General features: G+C 42.6%; 1 protein-coding gene across 10 annotated transcripts in view; it reads left to right on the plus strand.

The window, feature by feature from the left end:
• The window catches only part of syne1a (spectrin repeat containing, nuclear envelope 1a), a 132,288-nt gene that overhangs the window by 97,554 nt on the left and 18,623 nt on the right, over window positions 1-16,111 (plus strand). For 8 of the 10 annotated variants that reach the window (XM_037750148.1, XM_037750141.1, XM_037750144.1 and 5 more), the window contains 29 exons: window positions 2,546-2,737; window positions 4,048-4,179; window positions 4,334-4,434; window positions 4,654-4,804; window positions 5,026-5,154; window positions 5,984-6,157; window positions 6,284-6,499; window positions 6,625-6,726; window positions 6,837-6,956; window positions 7,072-7,272; window positions 7,370-7,543; window positions 7,649-7,780; window positions 7,913-8,109; window positions 8,292-8,424; window positions 8,547-8,729; window positions 8,844-8,993; window positions 9,084-9,260; window positions 9,366-9,521; window positions 9,611-9,766; window positions 9,865-10,035; window positions 10,221-10,354; window positions 10,437-10,641; window positions 11,761-11,943; window positions 12,071-12,217; window positions 12,442-12,596; window positions 13,386-13,533; window positions 13,627-13,721; window positions 13,815-14,049; window positions 14,518-14,769. In XM_037750148.1, the coding sequence (XP_037606076.1) occupies window positions 2,546-2,737; window positions 4,048-4,179; window positions 4,334-4,434; window positions 4,654-4,804; window positions 5,026-5,154; window positions 5,984-6,157; window positions 6,284-6,499; window positions 6,625-6,726; window positions 6,837-6,956; window positions 7,072-7,272; window positions 7,370-7,543; window positions 7,649-7,780; window positions 7,913-8,109; window positions 8,292-8,424; window positions 8,547-8,729; window positions 8,844-8,993; window positions 9,084-9,260; window positions 9,366-9,521; window positions 9,611-9,766; window positions 9,865-10,035; window positions 10,221-10,354; window positions 10,437-10,641; window positions 11,761-11,943; window positions 12,071-12,217; window positions 12,442-12,596; window positions 13,386-13,533; window positions 13,627-13,721; window positions 13,815-14,049; window positions 14,518-14,769 (4,701 nt within the window). The remainder of the gene's footprint in view (window positions 1-2,545; window positions 2,738-4,047; window positions 4,180-4,333; window positions 4,435-4,653; window positions 4,805-5,025; window positions 5,155-5,983; window positions 6,158-6,283; window positions 6,500-6,624; window positions 6,727-6,836; window positions 6,957-7,071; window positions 7,273-7,369; window positions 7,544-7,648; window positions 7,781-7,912; window positions 8,110-8,291; window positions 8,425-8,546; window positions 8,730-8,843; window positions 8,994-9,083; window positions 9,261-9,365; window positions 9,522-9,610; window positions 9,767-9,864; window positions 10,036-10,220; window positions 10,355-10,436; window positions 10,642-11,760; window positions 11,944-12,070; window positions 12,218-12,441; window positions 12,597-13,385; window positions 13,534-13,626; window positions 13,722-13,814; window positions 14,050-14,517; window positions 14,770-16,111) is intronic. The other 2 variants (XM_037750145.1, XM_037750143.1) reach the window with 1 other exon arrangement.

Consider the following 16,111-nt stretch of genomic DNA (forward strand, 5'->3'; position numbering starts at 1 on the left):
CTGCTTCACTGTTCCAGAAATAGTGACTGTCCTTGGGATTCATTGTTTTCAGTATTACGTTACTGTTACTATTTTAGTCACGCATAAACTGTTCATTTCACCCTCAAAAAACAGAAGAAATTTGCAGAACCTACACTGAATATGGGACTTTTTCTGTCACTTGTGACATTTTTTATTTTATTTTTTTGTCATTGAAGTTTTTATTAAAATTTTGGATTAGTCAAATATGAAGAAAAACAAACAAACTAGCAGAAATATCAAAAATATATATATACAATATAAATAATACAATCATGTTAATGTGATATTTTTGAGTGATTATTGATCATTTTTTTATCAATTCTTTAGTGGTAATAAATGGTTAAATTTAGCACCAAATCTGTGTAACAAATGATATCAACCCCAAAATTGCTGCAACAATTTATGAGATATAATATAGCATGGGAATGGCCATCATATACTTCCATCATAGTCGAGTCTGACTATTCCAGTGACGAAGAATAATTCTAGCTGTAGTGATGAAGTGACACTTTTTTTAGGATTAGGACATTGGGATAAGGATCAAGATCTGACCCTCTGATCACCCTCCTCATCTTGTCCTCAAACATTTTTCCACCATCCCAGTAATCCCGTTTCTATGGTAACATCACCTTTATCTGTGGGGTAATTAGCATCCATGGCTAAATTGTCGCAGCGGTCACTGATCCACAATCATGTGTCCTATAGAGATTTCTCAGTGACCGTGTTTAATTTGTGCAGTGTAACAGCTTTTCATTGGCAGTTCTGTCACTGACAAAGACTTTTATGTATATGTATCTTGATTGATATTGCACTGAAGTATTAATTTTAAATTGCGCTGCGTAAAAAACAAAGTGCCGTTTTGGCAGCTTCTTTGTGGAAGCATATAACTTGAACTCCTCCATACCAAAACTAATATGATTAAAAATGATTACAAATTCATCCTATGATGCACCATAATTGGCTTCTCAGTAGTAATAATGTTAGTTCTGTTGCAAAGGAAATCAGTGTGTGTATGTGTATGTGTATGTGTATGTGTATGTGTATGTGTATGTGTGTGTGTGTGTATGTGTGTGTGTGTGTGTGTGTGTGTGTGTGTGTGTGTGTGTGTGTGTTTGTGTGTGTGTGTGTTTGTAGCAGCTGGGAGATGGTAAGCTGATTATAGCTCACATATGTTCCCCGTGAAGCTCAGGTCTAAAGGTGGTCCCATGCGGATCCTCATCTCCAGGGGCTAAAACCTGTCTACAAACGTAAATAATTGCAGTATCGATCCAATGGAAAGGGCAAGATGTGAGAAAAGATATGAGGCTAGAGAGATGAAGCGAGGAATAGTGGTGAAAGAAAGGGAAGAAATTGAAGTGGAGCAACTCAGAAAGGGAGGGAGCAATAAAAATCAAGGAATGAAAAGGAAGATATATAAAAAAAATAATTAGTCTTTTAAATGTTATATCGGGTGAATCAGGTTTCTGAACTAGGATAGTTACATATTTTTGCACCTCAGTTTTGTGCGGCTGATTTAAGTTTGTCAGCTGTTGTCAACTATTCACTAAACAACCACAGTCGGTTCATTTAAACAGGTACACACTACAAGAAAATTACCACACTGTAAGCAGCTCAGAAACCAATTAAGCGTAGCCTCTCATGGGTCGGTGCTTAATCGAATACTTTGCTGAGTCTGAACTTTCTGCCACACATTGTATCGCCCTATATAACAAACTCCACCTTGTCTTGTAGCTGTGTTAATCAAAGCAAAACATTAAAAGTTTTGGGCCAAAAGAGAGGAATTTGACACACAGCAATGGATAGAAGGAAAACACTTACATAGTGGCGCTCTTTATTGTTGGGAAGAATTCTCTGTGAATTAGAATTACCTCTCCATTTCTGTCAAGGGCCCTTGTATCCTCGTGTGAAAGATGGGGATTAAGGTTGTATCCCCCCTTTACTTTCATGTAATTGCACCACTCTTCACAGTCTGGACGTGGAAAGGGAGGGTCTCTTTTTCTGTTGTTCCTCTTGTTAGGAAATGTAAGAGAGGGAGTGAGTGGAATATGTTGAAAAGGATTTGCGGGAAACAGAATAAGCTTGAGAAAGAGTATGAGAATGGATGTAATAATAAGTGGATCTTAAGAAGTGTGAGACAAGGAGAGGCAGAAACATTGAGCATGCTGAAGGATGCTGCATCAATTTATTCATTAATTTATTAGCGGTTATCAAATAACAGCAAAGACTTAAGTTAATTGTCATGTTTAATCTTTATTTAAGTAAGTGACTTGCCTTAGTGTTTATGTTTCGTACAAGCACCGGCAAGACTAACTACTTGATTAATTGTTACGGTTCTATATGTTTGGCATGTATACCTGCTGTTTAATGATGTAGGCATAATTAACGACACAAGGAAGATTTTAATGTTTTTCCACATGATTGATTCTTAAGGCAGGTTACTGCAAATGGTCAGGATTATGAGATGGCTATTTAAGATTTTAGGTTGCAGTTTGTTTATTATCACCTGTAACTCTCATCTTTCCAGAATATGCTGTTTGAGATCGAGCAGAAGGTGTCGTATCTGTCAGAGCTGTCCGTCCACAGCGAGAGCTTGCTGTTGGAGGGTCGGGCCGAGACCAAGGGAGAGGCGGAGCAGCTCACCTTCAAACTGCACTCCCTCAAAGACAGCCTGATGGAGCTGCAGCAGATGCTGCAGGACAAACAAGTTGGCATACAGGTGAGGTCATGTGTGGTCTATGGTCCTGTCCTTCAGTTCCCTTCCCCTCTGCATTCCCACACATTTTTCCATTACCCAGCTTTGCTTTCCTCCCTGCCTCTGTGTCATTTTTGTTGTGCTGTGCTGCATTATGTGACACTGTGTAACCGTATCAATGGTAGTATTGTGCAAATACTAAAGGTCGTGTCATGCTTCTTCATAAAAGTCCTCTGTTTTCCACTATGGAACAACAAGAGCCTGTGTGTCTCACAATGGGCCTCAAACAACAGACAAAAGGATGCTACCTCATCACATGCTTACACTAAATGTACGGCAGCAGGTGTGTTTTTGATGACACAACATTTCCCCTTTTCAAAACCACTACATTTTGTTCTTAAATCTCTGAATTTCCACTGAAAATGATTTTCCCTAAAATGAAATCCCTTGTTGCTGGCCTCCCCTAAATGTGCTCTTTAATAAATAATGATGTTTATTCATTCACAAGGTCACTCTACAACACAGGAACTCAAATCAGGCAGTCTGACTGGTTCATAGCTGTGATATAAGCACATAGTTATTACGTCTAATTCCTTTGCATGTTCGGTATCACTCCGCGTCGGAGAAAAAAACATTAGACTAGTGTCATGGTTGCTTAGCGACAGGGTCACGGGGTTCACCTCCACCAACGCAGAATGCATTATTTATTTCTGCCTAGTCCCGCCCTACTGTGTTGTAATTGGCTAGTACTGGCTAGAACTACTGTGCTGTTGTTGGAGAATTATCTGTCAATAGCAATGTACTTTCCTACGCTGTGATAGAGTGTGGATGAAGCATTTAATTGTTCAATTTTATTCAATTTGCGGGTTGGCTAGTTAGATTTTCTAGCTTGCTAAAGCCACTCTCATGCTACACTGGTTACAGAAACTGAGCGCACATGTGAGGAGTTTGCCTCTGCTAAAAATCTCCTTAGGTTTAGGCAACAAGTGTACTTGGTTAGGTTTAGGAAAAGATCATGGTTTGGGTTGAAATAAATTTTTTCTGACAGAAAGCCCTGAAGACAAAGACTTCAAAATGAGCCGAAAAGTCAAGGCAATGAGTACAAGCCAATCACAGGACAGTAGCGCGGGACTAGATGGAACACTCTTTGGAACAAAAATAACGCACACGGGAACAAGTTACAGATACAAAGAAACAAAGTTAGCTACTAAAACAAAAAGGAAACATTCCCTTTTCTGTTCTTCACTCACAAACTTTATCAACTTTATTCCTGTCCTTTTTTCTCCTGTTTGAGCATTTAATTAAGTGTCAAAGTCCCTCTGTCTTTCTCCCAGGGTTCATTGCAGGAGCAGGAGGACAGTGAGCCAGACTCATCTCTGTCCCAGAGTCCTAATGTTCAGGATTGGCTTTCACAGGCCAGATCCACACGCACACAGCAACACCACGACAACCTTCTTCGACAGAGGGTAAGAAGCTGGACTTTTGCATAGTTTTTATATTTAACAGGTCTCAGTTGAGCCTGTTTTGACTGTCTGGAGTGCCAAATGGCTGTCATGTTTGGGGCAAATCTATTTGATTAGGTTATATACTCCACCTAAACGCTGTATGTTGACCTCCTAGGAGCTGCAGGAGCAAGTAGCTGAACAGAGGAGGCTGCTCCAGTCTGTAGCCAGTGTTGGAGAGGAGTTACTCAGCCAACAGACCACACCCAATGGGGACAGGTACTTTTTCTCCTCCCTCTATTCTTCTTACACAAAAGGAGCAAACATTTCTCTGTCACACATGAATTCTGTATGAGGAGCTTTTGTGATTTGAGTTTTGGTTTGATTTTATTTGAAAAAGCTGGGTAATCACTTAATGACATTGGAACTTGCTGGTAAAATAACTCCAGGGACCAGATATAAATCTCTAACGATGGCTCGCCTCTCTCCCTCCCGCAGTGAAGTGTCCATCCCAGGAGGAGTGCTGCTGGAGTCTGACACCTTGTCTCCTTTGGAGCAGATGAGGCAGCGCTGGGAAAACCTGAATAAAGATCAGAGCACGAAGCTGCAGCTCTCCCTCAACTCCCTGGAACAGGACCAGCTTAGCCCGGTACACATGCCATACATCATGGACTGTGATGTTTTTTTAATAAATGTTGTTTTGTGTTTAATTTGACCTATGTTTCGAGTCGTCTTAAACTCATTATTCAAGGCTGATTTCATTCTGCTGTTACTGTTTATTCCTCTCATGTAATTCCACACCTTTACTGTTGTGTTTGCTGCCAGTCTGACCTTCATATGTTATCTCTCATTTGTCACTCTTGTGTGCAGGTCCTCCACCGGTCCCGTCTGTCTAGCCCCAGTATGGTGTTTAGAGGCATGTCTACCAGCCAGGACTCTCGCTCTCCCAGAGCTTTGTTTGAGGCCTGTGGTCAGACTCTGGAGAGAATCACACATGAGGTGAAGCACAGATTTTCTACCTCACTTTAATATCTCATTTAGGGATGCACGATATGGATTTTTTTCAGCTGATACCGATAATTACCTGCTTCTCATGGCTGATACTGATAATTGAATCATTTCACATTTTTAAAAAGAAGTTTATACCCTGTAGTTTATGCACACCTAAGTGTAAGACAGGCTAAGATGCAGTGAGCAAAGATGGATGATTCAATATTCCATAGCTCAAACCTAACCAAATCTAACTGGCATCGCTATTGTTAACACAACAAAAACAAAGAACAGTTCTGTCTCTTCAAATGTAATTTTTTCTTGTAAATTACATCAAAAAACTTGTATTGCAAATTAATCGTGTTGTCTTTCTCTGAAACTGTGAAAAACATCCACACTGGCGATGACATGTTTGGCTCTCTAGCCAGCATGCTGCGCTTGTTGTTGTTGTTGTTGTTGTTGTTGTTGTTGTTGTTGTTGTTCTCTTCTTCTTCTTCGGGTTTATAAGTGGATCACAAACCAACTCTAAAGGTGTATACCGCCACCTATTGTATCGGAGTGTGTAGATGCTGTGCTTGTTAAGTCAATAAAAGCAATTTAGCTTTGTATTATAAGCCAATAATTTATCAGCTATAATTTGATTATTGGAATAACACATAATAATATAAATTTAATAATTTATATGTAATTTATTGGGCCCGATATACAGTATATCGTGCATTCCTAATCTCATTACTTATTGTTTCCCAGTGGAAGCGATTTCTGTGTCTTTAATGAAGACCATAAACATTCTTACTGACAGCTTTTAAGAGTAAATATTCTTTGTTCTTCCTCACAGACGGCGGGAGGTGACAGCAAATTTGTAACGTCTTTAGGAGGGACAACAGTCCAGCAGGACCTGTATGCTGCAATTTCAGCAGCCTCCTCCTGGTTGGATGCTGCTGAGAATCAGCTGCTCTCTGGTCCTGTGCTGCTGTCTGAAGATACAGAGACACAACTTGCAAATCTAGAGGTACTAAAGACACTTGTAACAGATGTTGTTATAGACAAAATAGGTTGACATCAACAGACGACACAATTAAATCTCTACTGGATGGAATATACTTGCGTTGTTACTGACCTCCGCTCTTCTGTTCAGGGTCTGAATAAACAGCTGAAGGCAATGACTGGGGAGGTTAACCAGTGCAGAGACCTTCTGGGTGGAGGAGCAGGCCGGATGTGTGGAGTAGAAGAGCAAGCCCTGATGGAGGACACACTGGAGGGCCTGCAGGAGAGGATGGGGCTGCTGGATTCAACCCTGGACCAACACTGTGACTCCATGAGGGACAGGCTGCAGGAACACTCAACCTTCCAGGTGCAATAGCAAAACTGTTGAACCACCAGTCTGATTTTAATTAAACTTGGAGTATGATGCATCTTTTTAGTGATTAGGAAGCTTGCCTCACTTAGTATGAACATTGTTTCTGTCGTCATTGCCAGAACGAACTGAGGATGCTGTTCACAGCTCTGAGTGAAAGTAAACACCTGCTGCTACAGAAGATGGCTGGAACTGTGGACAGACCTGCGTCCAAACAGATAGAGGTATGACACCGACCAAGGGCAGATACACAGAATATAGAAATCCCACAGATGCAGTGTATTGGCAGTAGCTTCTGAGAACATTTTCATTAAATGTGTTGCATCTTTTTTAGACATTATCGGAGGTGGAGGACAGTCTGAGGGAGTTTGAGCAGAAAGTGACTGAGCTGAAGGCCAGAGCTGAGGTACTCCAAGCTGACCAAATCTCCAACCAGGAACTTCTCAAACTACAGGTAATAGCAAATTCTCTGTGGAGCTCATTTGTTTTTCTCTTACACTGTGCCCCTACGGTCATAACCTCCCAGTATTATAATACGTCATGACTGACATGTTGATGGTTTTGTGTAGGATGCATATGAGGAGGTGGTGCTGATGGTGGGCTCCAGACGTAGCAGCCTGAACCACGGCTTGTCCCTCAAGGCTCAGTATGAAGCTGCGCTTCACGACCTCACAGATCTGGTGGACACTGCCCAGGACAAGATGGCTGCTGATCAGAAGATGACGGTGGCTTCTGTCATCGAGGTCCAGATTTTATTGGAAAAACACAAAGTAAGGAGGGTGATAGTGTTTCACTGAAATGCAGTATAGTAGTTGTTCATCTTTCTTCTCTAACATTGTCTTTCAAACATATTTTCCATAAATACAGGAGTTTTTCCAGGGTCTGGAATGCCATATGATCCTCACCCAGACGTTCTACAGTAAAGTGTCTTGTCTGGTGGCGCAGAGGGAAAGCCAGGCCCTGGAGGAGACCATGGCTTTAGCCCACAGTGTGCTCAAACAGGCCCACAGAAGGGGAATGGAGCTGGAGGGCATACTGGAGGTGGGAATTAGTGACTAATAGAATGATAATAAGGAACAGTGCAGTTCAGTTGAATGAAAGAACATGTTGAATAAAATAACTTATCTTCTTTCTCCTCTTTGACAGTCATGGAGCAGGCTTGTGGAAGACTACCAGGCTCTGTGTAGACAGCTGGAGGCGGTGGAGTGTAGCATCCCCACTGTAGGCCTGGTAGAGGAGACAGAAGACAGACTTGTTGAAAGGATCGGCCTCTTCCAGGTAAGGGACTTTAAACAGACTGGACACACATAGATGCACAAATAAATGCAGTATCAAGATGTCATTTGATGTACCCTGACAGCTGCAGTCAAACATGCTAGAATCATCATCTATTATCCATCTGTCCTCTAGCGTCTGAAGGCCAGCCTGACGGAGCATCAGCCCCAGCTGTACCAGGTCCTGGAGGAGGGCAAGAGGCTCCTCCTGTCTGTTGGCTGTTCAGACTTGGAGAACCAGCTGACCCAGCTGGGAGAACACTGGCTCTCCTCCACCACCAAGGTCAACAAGGAGCTGCACCGCCTCGATTCCACTCTGAAACACTGGAGCAGGTAAGGGTCGAACAATAGTGTTTTTGTTTGCCAGTGTGCTAAGAATCAAATCATTTATGTAGCTATATGTGAGTCAGCAATCCTGTTTGTGATACCTGGAGGCTGAATATAGAAAGAAATATCCCTTAAATCCTTCAGAAGCTATCAGAACTAAAATATCATATTTTATGTATAAATTTCAGGTACCAGAGTGAGTCAGCAGAGTTGAAACACTGGTTGCAGTCGGCTCTGGACCAGCTGGAGTTCTGGACGACCCAGTCAGTGACAGTGCCTCAGGAGCTGGAGACTGTCAGAGACCACCTCTACGCCTTCCTGGTTAGTTTGGTTATCACATAGGCAGCAAAGATGTACCACACACCTAATAATAACATCTATATTATTAATGAACGCATTGGTAGATTCCAACTTATCTCACTGTCATTTTTTGTTTTTGATAGGAGTTTTCCAAAGAGGTGGATGCTAAGTCGTCTTTGCGCTCATCTGTGCTGAGTACCGGCAACCAGCTTCTGCGATTGAAAAGAGTAGACACAGCTGGTCTCAGGACGGCGCTGGGCCAAATCGACACTCAGTGGGCTGAGCTGTTGACTCGTATTCCTGTAGTGCAAGAGAAGCTACACCAGGTCTGAGAACAGCAGCTGTTACAACTTTAATGGTTTTCTTCTCAAGTTTTGCCCTAGCTGATGGTATTGTGTGTATTTTGGCTGCATTGTAACCCCTCTGCTCTTGTTCCTTAGTTGCAGATGGAGAAGCTGGCATCCCGGCACGCCATCACAGAGCTGATGAGCTGGATCTCTCTCATGGAGAACATCATACAGGAGGACCAGGACAAATTCATGGGAGCTGTAGGCTCAGTGGTGGTCCAGGACTTCTTGCAGAAGTATAAGGTAGAAAACCCAAAGAGTTCAGTAGTTGTACTATTCTGGTCAAGCTGCAAAAACATCACAGTCTCATCGTGTCTCATTTGTATTTCACAGGGTTTCCGCATAGATCTGACCTGCAAGCAGTTGACTGTGGACTTTGTAAACCAGTCGGTGCTGCAGATCAGCAGCCAGGATGTGGAGGGAAAGCGCAGTGACAAAACAGACTTTGCTGAGAAGCTGGGAGCTATGAACAGACGATGGCAGATACTGCAGGGGCTCATCGCTGAAAAGGTAATTTTTCAGTCAGTCAAAAATTAGACCTGACTGTTTTCTTCATATATTTTAGTTTGCTATTTCTGAGTTCTTACATTGTTCTGGATACTGTTTGTATTTTAGATTCAGCTTTTGGAAGGACTTTTGGAAGGTTGGTTGGAGCATGAAAATGGAGTTCAGGCTTTGAAAACCTGGCTCACACTACAGGAAGAGAAACTGAAGAAGAGACACAGGATAGAGGATGTAGCATCGGTGCAGAATGCACTTAAAGACTGTCAGGTACACATACAGTAAATACAGCACTGCTATGCATGCCACACGCAGTTTGAGTTTTTATGTTTCTGAAAATAAAAATGTGTTTGTTGCAGGAGTTGGAGGAATTAGTGAAGGAAAAAGAGAAGGATCTAGAGAAAGCAGAAGAACGAGGAAATGCTCTCATCCAGGATAAGAGAGGAGCGGCCTGCTCTGTTGTCAAGGAAACCCTCAAAGGACTGAACCAATCCTGGGCTCATTTGGACCACATGGTGAGCTTCTTGCAACCCTTACCCTCGTGGTTGTTGCCTAAATTTTCCCATTGTTCTTTAAGACACTCACACATTTTGTCTCCCATCCTTCCTATCAGATAAGTCAGATGAAGGTGAGCCTGCGGTCGGTGCTGGAGCAGTGGACGCTGTACCGTCGAGCTTCAGAGGAGATTAATGGTTACCTGATGGAGGGGAGGTACTCGGTGTCCAGGCTGCGCCTCCTTAACGGGTCTCTAGAGGCAGTACAGCAGCAGGTGGAGAGTCTGGAGGTGAGGAGTGTAGATGTGTGGCAGCTGTTGATAGGGCATTTAGAGATATTTTAATGCAGGAGGTCACTGTGAATAAGAACATCTACACAATGTTTCTTCTTGAGATAATAAATAGAATGTGTTGAGCAAATTTAACAAACATTGAAGATGAAATTAACTTTTGGTGGGTGTCTTGTGTTTTTAAGAACCTGCAGGAGGAGATGGATAAACAGGAGAGCAGCCTGAGGAAGTTTGGCTCTGTAACACACCAGCTACTAACAGAGTGCCACCCATCTGTGGCTGAAACACTCAACACAGCTCTCCGGGACGTCAACATTAGGTAAGGAGGGGACTTCAAATCCAATTCCAGCAACATGAGTTGAGGTATATATATATAATATGTTTCTCATCCTCTGTTATAGGTGGAACAGTCTACTAGAGCAGATCTCAGAGCAGCTGAGGAGCAGCAAAGCCCTGCTGGGGTTGTGGCAGCGCTACAGGTCACTGTGTGGCCAGTGTGTGACAGCAGTTCAGAAACAGGAGGAGCGTGCTGATCGCCTGCTGAAGAGCGCCACCGACAGGGAGATCACCGAGGAGGAGAGCAGCGCCTGGATACTGGACTGTGATGTGGGTACACAGGAGTCCAGTATATGATTATGTGAAGCTTACCCTTAGCCTCCTTTCTAAGATTTTGTGAGTAAGCTCCCAAACGGCTTGTCAGCTCACTATGAGGATTTACAAAGCCTCTAACCCCTCTGCAGAATACCAAATTGCACCATGGCCTTTTGTCCGCTTGAATGTAGATTCACAGCACAATCTTAACAAAAGCCCTCTGAAAAGGACACTGCAAAGGGAAAGACAGGCCCCTGATTTACTCTACAGGGGTCCCCCGGTGTCACGCTGGGCTTCTAGGGCCATGCTGGGCGATGTCTGGAGACACACTGTCCTAATACTGTACACAGACCGTTATTTTGACTGAGGAACACTGATGTAAACGGTTGCTAGACACTAAGTGGTTGAGAACTCTTTAACTGTTTTTGGTGCATGAAAGCTTTACACAAAACCTTCAGCAAAAGGATCACATGGCTCTCTTTGGGTTGGAAAAACAATTACCACTTTCAAAACCCACTGGATAAACCCCAAAACATGAAAACATGCAACAGTTTCTCTTAAAGAGGACCTATTATGCTTTTGTGCTTTTTTTCGTTTCCTTTCCTTTTGTGTGTTATATAGATTTTTTGTGAATGTAAAAGGTCTGCAAAGTTACAAAGCCCAAAGTCCACGCCAAAGAGAGTTCCTCTCCCCCACAGAAACACTGCTCCTGAACTGCCTGAAATGCCTTGCTTGAAGTCCCGCCTTTTCTTCCTTAACATAGTGATGTCACCAAGTAACACATTTGCAGAATACCTGCCTAGCGGCTAGTTTGGCACACCCTCAAACAACGCTAGTTAGAGCAGAGCTGTAGTAGAGTGTTTTCTGACAATTAAAGCCGAAAACATGTTCTTGTAGAAACCCAAAATACAAGTATGCACCTGAAAATAAGCTATAAGTTCTATTTAAATTCTGACATTTTGGATATGTCGAGGTTTCCCTCACTAAATCTTCATGTCTTTCATGCATTGAAAACACAGTCCTGTCTCCCTTGTGCCACTAGTGTACATGTAAATACCATGCCTTCATCTAACATCTCAAAACATTCAGTGGTTCTGTTCCTAACCGGCCTCTCTGTTGACATTACTGTTGCAGGCGTGCCTTGGTGACCAGGCCTCAGTGCAGCAGTCCCTCCAGCAGCTGCAGACTTTAGGGGAGCAGCTGAAGAGCCAAGTTGACGCCTCCTCCTCAGCAGCCCTCCAGTCCGACCACCTGTCACTCACACATCGCCTAGCAACACTGGAGCACGGCCTTCACAGGCAGCAGGATGTACTGCAGGTAGAATAGCAGGGATTGGTGTGCATGGGCAGAATGACACACACTGTTTCTTATATAAAACCCCGATATATGAATACGGTAAGCCATCACTTCTGCATTCTCACTGTGTCTGTCTGACTGTTTGTAGACTGGATCTCAGGCTTGTGAGGGTTTCAGAGAGCAGTTGGACACACTGATCCTGAAGGCTGAGGAGGCTGAGGAGGTGCTGAAGGAGTCTGACCCAGTCGGCTCACCAGAGCTCACCGTGGTCCAGACACGTATGGAAAGACTGAAGGTATGAAAAATGTTGCAGTCTTAGGTTATTGTTTTATTAACTGTGTTTGATTATCTGGTGCTTTTTCACCAAAAACTCTGCGTAAATTGATCATGTAACATATGTCAAGCAGACCAAAAGCTTTACAGTAAATTAAATTCATTAGATTCACTTTAATTTGATGGACAAAACATGTTTGTTCCTTCGACTGTCCTACTGAAAATAATGTAATAATGTGTTCGCAGGTTCACCTGTTGAAGCTGAGCAGTCTGTCTCCAGACCTGGAGCGTGTTAACGAGTTGGTGTACAGACTGCCAGTCAGTGACAGAGATGTTAAACGGCTGCAGAGTCTCAACAGAGCCTGGGCCGCTCACACCGCTCACCTCACTGAGAGGTTCAGGTACCTAAAACCTCCACATTTCACTTGTTTTAAATAAATAAATAATAACATTCATTATTTTTTTGTTCTTGAAACATAAAAGAAACATTTAACTTTCATCTTCAGTGTAAGAAAAGTAGCTGAACTGTCTTTTTACAAGCGTGAGAGCTTATGAAATTCAATGTGCAGACTACCTCTCTTTTTCTATAGTATAACTTTACAACGACCTACTAAGAAAGTGTTTGTAATTTGTCATTAAAAAACATTATTTATATTTAGTAAGATATTTGTGAAGGGTTTACGCATTCATTTTAAGCCACTTTAATGAATATATTACGAAAAATTATATATTATTTATTAATGAATTTTTTGCCTGCCAGTGCAAATGTCAGGGAGTTATTAATAAAATGCAAAATGCTTTTAACTTTACAATAAGCCCCCAAACCATAGCAGGTTTAAATTGTGGTGAGTTTCTACACGTCTTTTTACCATGATACTTGTCTGCCTTCTTTCAGAAGTAGAAGGTTAAAAAGTTCCTGGGGTCCTTATTGATTAATAAAGAAGTCGCTAAAAAGACTAAACAAGATACACTGGCATTAGAGGACATAAATGCACTTACAGCTTACAACTTGGCAAATTATTATGCTGTATAATAGTTTATATCTGATCTGTAAATTATTATTATAATATGGAAACTATTAATATCGTTAGTAGGGACAATATGTAAAATTCTTAGTATAATGTGGTGCTAATCTTCTTTTATGTTAATGTTGTTTATGTTCAAAACGACTTCCCTCTGTCCCTCTCCAGCAAACTGCAGGCAGTGTTGCTCCAACAGCAGAGTTTCCTCCAGAAGTGTGAGGCGTGGATGGACTTCCTGTCTCAGACTGAACAGAAGCTGGCTGCTGAGATCTCAGGAAACTACCAGAGTCTGCTGGAGCAGCAGAGAGACCATGAGGTCAGAGACGCATCAAAAGTAAATGTGCACCAATTGCTGTCTTTGTATGTACAGTGTTGTTATTAATATATGCGTGTGTGTGTGTGTGTGCAGTTGTTCCAGGCAGAGATGTTTAGCAGGCAACAGATTCTCTACTCCATCATCAATGATGGCCATCAGATGTTGGACCAGGGACAAGTGGATGACAGGTAAACACACGCACAAACAAACACAATCCTATATTTAAAAAAAAAGAAAATCCAATCTCATTCATGCTATTGTCACTCTTGTCCCCCTAACAGAGATGACTTCAGTGTGAAGCTGGCCTTGCTAAGCAATCAGTGGCAGTGTGTAGTAAGGCGGGCGCAGCAGAGAAGGGGCATTATTGATAGTCTGGTTCGCCAGTGGCAGAACTACCGGGAGATGGCAGAGAAGCTGTTACAGTGGCTTCAAGAAGTAACGCGTGATCCAGATGTGCATCAGCCAGGAGAACCAGTCCCCCTGCAGCAGGCCAGAAACCTGCTAGATCAGATACAGGTAGGTTACAGCACTATGGAGGAGCTTTTAATGTCCTTAGCTCATCACTTAATTCATATTTCTAATCTTATCTGAAATTAGTTTATCTAAAAAACGTATGCTTTATTATCTCTGAAAGTCACAATTCCAGCTAACATGAATAGCAGGTGGATGAGGTGGTGATGGGTTCAGTCACTGACCACCCCTCTTCATCCTGAACTAATTATTTTCTCATAAAACTTATTTAAAAAGTTTGCATAATTACTACGGTCACTGGAAGAAGACTTTGAGCTGATTTAAATAAAGCAAAGCTTAATTTTTTTCACATCTACCATGTTCAATCTTTACAAACATGTATCCTATTTAAAATCTACTCCTTCTACTTCTTGTTACTCTTGATTCAAACGTCATATTTTAATTTAACACTAAATTGTCTTAAGCAAATCTAAACCTCCCACTAATAAACCGTCACCCCTTCTCCAACCGTAGACTCCCTTAGTTAACCTGTACCCCCTCTGCCCACTGTCCCTGTCTCTGCTCCTCCAGCTGAGGGAGCGAGTGCTGCAGAGGCAGCAGGGAGGCTACATCCTGACAGTGGAGGCCGGCAGGAGCCTGCTGCTGTCGGCCGACGCCAGGGCCGAGTCCACCCTGCAGACGGAGCTGATGGACATTCAGGAGAGGTGGAGGCACGCCCACCACCGCCTGGACCAGCAGAGGAGGGAGCTGCACGGCTTGCTCAAGGTAAGACAAAAATACACCCGGAATAATAGTGAACATATATTCATACTTCTTTTTGGTTTGTTGCTCTCTTGGTCCTTTCTTTTCGAAGCTACAGTAAAAACATACGACATCATAACATAAAGACTGTCTTTTTTAATTTAATTTTACCATTATTCTGTCCACTCATTGGCATGCAACAGTAGAAAAGTTGATTTTTTTTACCATTATACATAGATGGTAACAATGGCAGTTTTTAGGATGAAACGATTACTGATCAGTGCCGTATTATGAGACATCCTGTACTATTGCAGGTATCATTTGAGCACAGTGTCACAGAGCACAGAGGCTGTGTCTCTACCGTGCTGCAGTGTGAAGGGTGCTGAAGGGCGTCTAAGCCCTTAATGAGCGTGCCCAGCTGTACATGCGGGACACTGAAACCAGGTTATCACATGAATTATGCAATGCTGCATCTTAAGTCCTGAACAGAAGCAAAGGACAGAGATGAAGCACATTCACTAAATTCCAAAGCATCTGTGCACACGCTGAAGCATTACAAAATGGCACAAATGCACAAAGATAATAAAGTACCAGCCCTGGGCACACATCCGCATTAAACACACACACAGATGCAGAGTGCGGACACATGCAGTGAGCTGTAATGATTTAAACCCTGCGAGGTACATTTTGCAGACTGTGATTTTGAATGGGGCAGAGTGACGCAGTTTAAAAGATGCATCCGGGATTTTTTTTTTTTTGTTGAGCATGGTTCTCTCCTCTCTTCCTCTTAATCTTATTCTCCTCCGATCTTAGTTACTCTCTCTCTGCGTCCTCCTCGGTTTGCACTTAGAGAGCAGCTACTGCAGCTATTCTTGTCCTACCCTGGCTGTTGTTTTACCATGACACTTGCTTCAGGTATGCAACTTTGCTGCAGCATTTCTTACCAAATATTACCCTGTTTTGTCCTGAATTGGACCGTTATTCTGACTCTAAAAATAGCTGTAATCCGCGCCCTCTGGAGCAGAACCTCTTTATGAAGCTGCGTTAATTCTCTTCTTTGGCTGTTGGATTTTTGCTGAATCACTCTTTCTCATGGGGTTGTTGGGAGGTTCCGAGCTTAGTGGGCTGTCTACGGCAAGATAATTGATGCGGCCTGACTTCAGCCTTGGGTTGATGTGTGTATGTGTGAGTGCATGTGTATGTATGTCAGTTTATGATTGTGTATTCTGCAGTTTATCCGTACTGATGCTGCAGCTGCAGGAAGAATTTATAGCAGCCTCCCCGAGAAGATCTGCAGTCTGTGCATGTGTTTGAGTGTGTATGTGTGTGTGTTTTATATGCTCTCATTCTTACTGTGTGTGTTTGT

This window comes from Sebastes umbrosus, chromosome 18 (assembly GCF_015220745.1).
Source record: "Sebastes umbrosus isolate fSebUmb1 chromosome 18, fSebUmb1.pri, whole genome shotgun sequence".
In the NCBI taxonomy this organism is placed as follows: Eukaryota; Metazoa; Chordata; class Actinopteri; order Perciformes; family Sebastidae; genus Sebastes; species Sebastes umbrosus.